Raw genomic sequence first — 8348 nt, forward strand, 5'->3', positions numbered from 1 at the left:
AAAAAAAAAAAAAAAAAAAAGAGAGAAAACGAAGAGCGAGGACAGTGCCGGCAGAATCGATGCTTAGGTTTAGTCGCGCTGTATTGGAGGAGTTTCGGGATTACCACTGAGGTTTTGTGCACCAGGACAGGCGCGGCAGCCATTTTGTTAGCATGGCAATGAAGGGTGCTGCTTCACTTCGTCATATTGCTGCCATAAAGGCAGCACAGGAGGCTGTGAGATCCCAAGGAGGGGAACCAAGTATGGTCAAGGGAACGGATTTACCGGCCACTTACATCTATGGCTCCTTTGCAGCTTCAAGTGATCCACTATTGTGGAAGGTGGCACTGCTCTCAGAGATGCTCAGGACGGAATGATAGTTGATCCTTAAACAAGGCTTTGAAGCTTCATGTAGTTGTGGCTAGGGTGGGATTATACCCGAGGCAGCAGATGCAAGAGAAATCTGTGGACGATTCTAGTTTGATAATGGAGGAAGTGGCTCGGTTAGAACTCGGCACAGCCTTTCTGGCTCATGCATCCTTTGACTCTGAACTTCAGCGAGGAGCATGGCCTTGATTATTGCGGTGAGGCGTCTGCGGATTTCGTCTCTAATCTGACCAAGCTCCCTTTTAAGGGGAAGTTGTTGTTGGTGAGGATCTGGAAAAGCTTGGGGTGTGACTTCCATAGGCTGAGTCCGAAAGGACTTTGTGTCAGTTTCACTCCAGATTTTGCTTTCCTAATTTCAGAAGGTACAAGCAGGGTCAGTATTCAGGCAATTGAAGATCCAGTCCCTTTAGTAGATTCCCGTCCTTCTGTTCTTCCAGAAGAGGTGGAAAGAAGGGAATACAGGAGATTCTGGTACCTCTTGAAACAGTAAATGAAGGTTTTGGGACCCAGACTCCAGAAGTAGAAATAGGAGGGCATTTATTAAAATTCTTCTTCTTTTTTTTTTTTGTAATTTAAGGTTTTTATTAGACAGTAACTGTAACGTACAGCAACCATGAATACATAATTGTAGAAATACAATAAACATTTAACTGTAAACAGTCTGTTTTATCCCCTCCCCCCCCCCCCCCCCCCCATCCCCGCAGAACCGTCATACACAAGCATCAAGCAAACACCAATGAGAGAAACCTCAATATCCAATAAAGCCTTAGGGGTCCTCAACTAACTTCTCTGAGGGCTCGCCAAGTCTGATACAACTGCCATATATTCTGAAAAGACCCCATCTTCCTCTGTTTATAAGCAGTGATCTTACAAAGGTGATAAACTTTGTCCAATCTTGCTTGGATTTTAGCCAAATTGGGGCCTATGGAGGCCTTCCACTGTAACGCAATTTCACATCTGGTTGCCGTTACCACAAACTTTATAAACTGTGAGATGTATTTGTCTCCCGAAGGAGACCCCCCCCCCCCCATTTAACAATGCAATCTGAGGAGTTAACTTATTAAAATTCTTCTGGAGGTGGTGAATCCAGATCACATTAGGGCAGTGAGTTTTGGAGATTTATTCATGACAGAAATACTTTTTAGAGTTTTCTTGTCTTGTTAGGTGCTTTTACAGTTTCCCCCTTGCTCATCTCTTCAAAAGAGAAGCAATTCATTGCACACTTTCCTTTTCTCAGTGTAGCCGCTGTGGTTTCAGTTCCTCAAGCTCACTGGGGCAGGGCTGCTATTCAATGTACTTTATAGTTCCAAAGAAGGGACCTACAAATAAGAATTTCATCCTACTTTGGATCTAGTGAACAAGGCCTTAAAGATACCACACTTCAGAATGGAAACCTTAAGATCAGTAATACTGAATTCCTAACTTCATTGGACCTGTCAGAGACTTATCTTCACCTTCCAATAAGGGACTATCAAAAGCTTCATCGTCTTGCAGTTCTGAATGGTCACTTTGTTTCAAGCACCAGATTAGCAACAGCTCCAAGGACCTTTTCCAAGGGTAATGGTAGTGGTTGCAGCATTTTTAGCTCTGGAAGGAATTCTGGTACATCTTATCTGGCCAACTGGTTGATTGGTGTGAATTCCCAGCCAAAGTGATTTGACTGCCTCAAGACCTAGGTTGTGTAATAAATTCTTCAAAGAGCAGGTTAGTCTTTTCTCAGTTGTTAGAGTATCTGGAAGCTCATTTTGACACGAGGAGAGGTCATGTTCACTTTACAGTGTAGCGGATCCAGAAGCTGCAAAGTTACGTCCAAGTGATGTCTACCAGTATACAGATGAAATGGAGTTACCTTTGACTACTGGTCTCCATGACAGTGGCCTTCAATTTAGTTCCTATGGAAGGCCTTACTATCCAGGTGGGATCCAAGGTCACAAAATTTGGTTATTCATTCTGAAGCAAGTGAAAACCAGTTTGATTTGATGGATGATCTGTTAATAAATTAAAATTATAAGTTAGAAAAGGGAGAAGATCTTGAACTTAGCTCCTGGATTATCGTCACAATAGATGCTAGGCCAGCCAATCGGGGAGTTCATAGTCAGTATTTAGTGGTTCAAGAAAAATGGATATCTCCAGAGGCTCAGCAGTCCATCAATTGTTTGGAAACCAAAGCAGTGAGATTGGCACATCTACAGCTTGCATCTCTGATCAGGGGCCAAGTAGTCAGTTTTGTCAGATAGCATATGTCAACCACCAGGAGGGGTCCAGGAGTCTTCGTTTCAGCCAAGGCAACTCCTTTCTTGGAACGGGCATAATGACGTCTGAAAACTGCACATAGCAGTAGAAGAGAATGTTCAAGCAAACTTTCAGAGTTGCAACGTACGGAGTATGTGTAATGGGCTTAATGGCTTCCAGCAAAGATGGAAATAATTTTCTTAGCAGAATCGAGAAAAAGAGTTCAGCAAGTTGGGACATAGGGCTCAGTCCTGGCCTTTGGGTCTGCTGTTTTCGTCTTTCCTTTGTGGCCATTACTGAGCCGTCATGCAAGGAATCTCCATGTGTCTGGTTTTAGTGATTCTAGTGGTTCCCAGTTGGCCAAGGCACCCTTGATTATGTGGATCTGATCAGATTATTGAACGGGACTCCTCAGTCATTTTATCTACTGTTTCCAGGTCTAGTGTTGCACAAAGATCCAAGCCACGTTTATCTTGCGGCTTAGTCTTTGAGAGGTCTCATTTGATAAAAGATTATCCCCTGTACGTACCCAGATCAGTCCAGATTCCTGGGTTTTGCCTCCCTGCCAGCAGATGGAGACAGAGAAAGGTTCAGTGTATATAATCCCATGTGCCACCTGCAGTCCTGCAGTATTTCTCTGTCTCCAGCAGGTGGTAGATGGTGCAGAACCTGTAGTTCTGCAGTCAGGAGACTGTTTTTGATTTATGAGCCTTCCTCCCAGGGGGGTTTGTGGGTCCTTCCTTGTCTGGTTGAGGTGGATGAGCTGGGGGCTGGTGACCCTTTTGTACGCTCGCTCCTTTCTTCCGTGGGGTGTAAATCTGGTGATCCAGATACCGCCTCTTCACGAGGCAGCTGCAGGCTCAGGGCGGCTGGTTTTCTTTTAGTCGGTCCCTTTTTTAATTTGGCTGGGGTTGTTTTTTCTGCTGGCAGCTCTGTGCTCCATTCTAGGGAGTAGGTGTTGTAAGTCTGACTCTCTTCTGATCTGCCGTGAGGCCTGCGCTCCTGGAACCTGAACCTCTGCACCAAAAGAAAGTTCCCGGTCCCGCAGAGAGGCACTCGCATTGAAGCGGAGTCTCTGGTTCTGGTAGAAGCCTCCTGCTGGTTGTAATTTTCTTGGGTGCAAAGCGTGTTTAGTGGGATGCTGGCCCTTGGCCCCAGTCTCCATGGATTCTCAGCCAGTCGAGAGGCCCTGAGCTGTTGAGAAGCTCTTCAGACTGCTGACTTTCGGTGCTGGATGTTAAACGGATTGGGGCCTAAACGCACTGAAGGTCGTATGGTAGTTTAGCAAGTAGTAGACTCTGTTAATTCGAAGAAGAGTTCTGCTTCCTTGGTCTGTGAGTCTGGTGCATCTTTGAAGACTGTGCTGGGAAGGATATCTCAGTGAGCAGAATATTGTTAACCATGTGTAGGATGGTTTGGATCCAGGCTCGGTGCTAGATTCCTTAAAGGTTCAAGGAGCAGCGATTGCTTTTTGAGGTCATATTTTGGGTCATCCTCTTTCCTCCTATTCAGATGTCTCTGTGTTTTTTTTAAAAGGAGCAAAGCATATCAGACAGCCGCTTAGGGATGCAGTTCCTTCTTGGGATTGAAGTCCTCGTATTGTCTTATCTGACTGAGATCAGCCTGTGAAGGAGGCGTTGGCTAAGTTAATCACTCTGAAGGTGGTTTTCTTGGTAGTCCTTTGCTCAGCAAGGCTCATTTCAGAATTGCAAGCACTGTCAGGGAGCTGCTGTTGTTAATTATGAGGGATGTGGTGAAGATTTGCACTATACTTTCGTTCCTTCGCAAGGTGACTTCCTTATTTCATCTTAGGTTGTGTCTGCCTTCCTTTTGTAGGGAAGCATGTGAAGACGAGTATTCGTTGCTTCACCATTTGCATGTGAGAAGAATTCTGTTGCCTTATTTAAAGGTCACAAATTGTTTCAGGAAGTCTGATCATCTTATCCTGTACTGGATGGGGGGTGTTGAAGGCTCCTGAGGCAACATTAGCACATTGGATAAAGGAAAGAATTGGAGTAGCTTATATGGATAAGAGTTTTTGTCTACCTATTCAAGTTAAGGCGTATTCCACTAGAGCACATGCAGCGTCATAGATAGAACATAGGTTGGCTGCTCAAGCAGAAATTTACAAAGCAGCATCTTTACTTTCTTTTTCTAAGCAATATTGGCTGGATGTTCGGGCCAGAGAAGAGACTTCTTTTGGTTCTAAAGTGATAAGAGCAGGTTTGGCACTATCCTACCTACTGGTTGAGACCATGGCATCTGGACTGGTCTGGCTGGATGAAAAGGAAGGTGAAAACTGTTCTTTCCTGAGAATTTCCTTTCCTTGAATCCAGCCAGACTATCCAGGACCACACTCTGTTCTACCAGACAGATTTGTTATACATTTCAGAAAATAGTATTGTGACTGTTTCAACATGTTGAGGTAAGTTGTTTCTTTTTATATTTCTTAGACAGTTTCTGGTTTTTATGGTGCTAGTGTTTCATATCCTCTTGAAAGTCCCCTGAGTAGTAGGGGTAGAATAATGGGGCAATCGTTTCCTCGCTTTTGCAGGGTAATACTGGCAGGCTGAGGTCGGCCTGTGAGGTGTAATGTCAGCAAACCTTTGTCTCTGTCTCCATCTGTTGGTTAGGGTGCATAACCCATGCATCTGGACTGGTTTGGCTGGATTCAAGTAAAGGAAATTCTCAGGTAAGAAGAAATCTCACCTTTAGTGGTGGATATCTTTAACATCCAGCTGGCTTGTGGCACTTGAGGACCAGAGTTGTCTATCCCCTGTTATGTTTTTCGTTGCAGTTTTTAAATCTGTACAGGTTTTAGCACCCACTATGTTATATTTAGATTTACCTCTAGGGCTGGAAACACAGACTCGGTGTAAGCAGCTTAGCACACCTCAGCATTTCCTCCTAATGTTCAGCTTGTCTTAAATGCTTTCCCCTGCCTCAGGTATCAAGCCCTACCAGTGTGATAAGTGTGACTATCGCACCAATCGGGCGGATGCCCTGCGCATTCACAAAGAGACGCGGCACCAGGATGCCCGGACGTTCATCTGTGAGCAGTGTGGGAAGGCCTTCAAAACCCGCTTCCTGCTGAAAACCCACCTGAAGAAGCACAGCGAGGACAAGCCCTACGTCTGCAACGTGTGCCTGCGTAACTTCCGCTGGGCGGCGGGGTTGCGCCACCACTACCTCATCCACACCAAGCAGCACCCCTTCTACTGCCGCTTCTGCACGTACAAAGCCAAGCAGAAGTTCCAGGTCATCAAGCACATCCAGAGGCACCACCCCCAGGACGCTGGTGAGGACCCCAGCCAGGGGGTGGGCAAGGACCTCAGCACCTCCACCATCCACCTGCAGGACGTTCAGCTGGAGCGCCTTCCGGAAGAGTCTGCCGGCGGGGATGGTCCCGGCACGTGAGAGAGGCTGCCCCTGGAGCCTGTGCGCCCGCACCTCCCTGGGATGAATAATTATAAGCTGGCTTCCTGCCTCTTCTGGAAAGGGGGATTTGATTTGATTTGTTTTATAGACTGGGAGCAGCTTCCAGCTCTGCCTCTTTCGTGGGTTGAAAAGGAGCGGGGGCGTTTGAAGCTAAGCAACTTGTGGCTATTCAGCAGTGGCAGCCGTATGTGTGAGGCACTGGCCAGAGTGAATAGGAAGCCTTTTTTTTATTTATCATTCATGATAGAAAGCTGCCCCAGGAAGGGCCGTACTGCACTGCCACTGACGTGCTCTGCCCTGTATGTATATGAAGCCTGTAGATAGTGTACATTTAGAGGTGTAATATTTTGCAGCTGTGTATAAAATATTGAAATAGATGCCTGTTTTTTTTTAATTTAGCTAAGTGTGCGTCTCTTCTTCTTGCCGGAGGGGGCCGGGTGTGGCTGACAGGAAGCCCCGGGCCTGTTTGAGGTCTGATCCTGTCCTCCAGAGCGGTGGGGATTAGCAGGAGCTGGAGTCCCTGCGGCACCTTACGGGCAGGAAAGCAGTTTGCACTGAAGCAAGCACCCCTTGTCTTTAATGCAGGCTCTCCCTTTGTTTGTTTTGTGTTTAAGAAAATGCAGGCAGTGCCCAATGTCACTAGAGCAGGTTACGATCTGGTTTACAATGACAAGTACGGGAATAGGCTGATTACACACCTAGGAGCAGACATGTTATTCCTCTAGACTAGAAACAGGTATTAAATAGCCAGCGTCAATGGGGTAAAAGCAGGCCCGGAGCAGGTAGCGCTTTACAAAAGCTGCTTCCTCTCACTGCAAGGGGTTGTGGGGCCCTGTGTGCCTCCCTCCTCTGTGAGCAGCTCTTCTCCCCAGGTCCCCCTGCCCTGTGTCAGTGCCTGTGCCTTCTAAATCCACTGCATCACCACGGGGCCTGACCCTCCACTTTCTTGTCTAATACCATTCAAGGTAGCAGAGCTGGACATCGAGCTTTTGCTACTCTTCTGTCCTAGTATTAAAGCCTGGACCCAGCTGCCGTTACTAAATCCTAACCATGCCAGCAGCACTGCTGACGGACACCACGGAGGGGGCTGGATACTGCGAGCTAGAGGCGGTCACAGGGCCGGGCCTAGCCAAGGATTAAAAATGGGGGGGGGGGAAGTGGCAAAGATCCTGATTTGTAATTGGAGGGAGGGAGGGAGGCTTAGAGAAAATATGGCAAAGTGACTTCTTTAGTGCGAGGTTGGTGAATATCTGGAAGAGACGCCCTTGATGCACAATGTAAGCAGGGGGGTGGTGAGAACAGGATTGAGAAGTCTAGTAAAAGGCAGGGGTGTGGGGGTTAGAGGCCGATTTAAACATGGGAAAGGATCCTCTGCCCTGCCTTCTGGTAAAAGACCAAGGGGCCAAGCCAAAACTGCTTTGCATAGGGAGGGCCACGTGGCTGCTGCTGGGTCCTGGGCTGTAACCCAGGTGGGGAGGGGAGCAGATACGGACAGGGGAGCTGATGGTGGGAGAAGAGCAAGGATGCCTGTCTGCAGCACCAAGGCTCTCTATGGATTTCATGCAAGGTTTCTCCCATCTTATGAACACCAGGCTCCAGGCCCGTTACCAATCTCTCCTTAGCTGAAATCAGTTCTGTCATCTTCCTCCTGCCTGGTTAATGGAGCTGGCAGGATCCTTTTTTGATTTCATATTCACCCTCTTTCTCCTCCCATGTCCCAGCCTCCTGCCTCCCTGTGCTCTTTCTGGAGCGCTGCTGTCACCCAAACATGCAGCCTCCTGCCGAACCCTGATTAAGGGTGAGTGAAGGCTCATGGTGATGTTTTGCTAGAGGCTGCATCCAGTTCAGCTGCAGGAAGTAGCTGTGCAGAGAATATTAACTCTACGGGCGGTGCTACTGCAAGCTTCCTCCATGCACGCTGCCGGGACAGGTAGTGTTCACTGCTTATTCAGTTATGGTCTCTCCTGCGGCAGCTGTCATGTGTAACTGATCTAACACTATCAATGTCCCAAGGGCCTGAGAGCAGCAGCAGCACCAGCCCTGCACCCCTGACTCAGACTGCCAGGGCAGGGCACTGCTGATCACCAGTTCTTAAGCACAGGAGCACATTGCATCCAAAAGGGCCAGAGGAGGGCGGACAAATCACCTCCCACAGGCCAGTACCACTCCCCTCTCTCTCTCAGCCCTGTGTCCAGTCCCTCAAGGTGGGTTATGAATAAAAGCATTCCTGATAAAACCATAGAAACAATAAGAAAAATGAACATGATTAGAAATAATCCCGGCGTTGTCTCTGGCCTGTTGGCGCCAGCAGA

The 8348-nt window shown here is 47.5% G+C and overlaps 1 protein-coding gene across 1 annotated transcript in view; it reads left to right on the forward strand.

The window, feature by feature from the left end:
- The window catches only part of ZNF142 (zinc finger protein 142), a 74454-nt gene extending 67862 nt beyond the window's left edge, over positions 1 to 6592 (forward strand). Inside the window, 1 exon segment of the mRNA XM_029605107.1 lies at positions 5546 to 6592. Within this exon segment, the coding sequence (XP_029460967.1) occupies positions 5546 to 6015 (470 nt within the window). The 3' untranslated portion in view covers positions 6016 to 6592.
- Positions 6593 to 8348: the final 1756 nt, after the last annotated feature.

The sequence above is a fragment of the Rhinatrema bivittatum genome, chromosome 6 (assembly GCF_901001135.1).
Source record: "Rhinatrema bivittatum chromosome 6, aRhiBiv1.1, whole genome shotgun sequence".
Lineage (NCBI taxonomy): Eukaryota > Metazoa > Chordata > Amphibia > Gymnophiona > Rhinatrematidae > Rhinatrema > Rhinatrema bivittatum.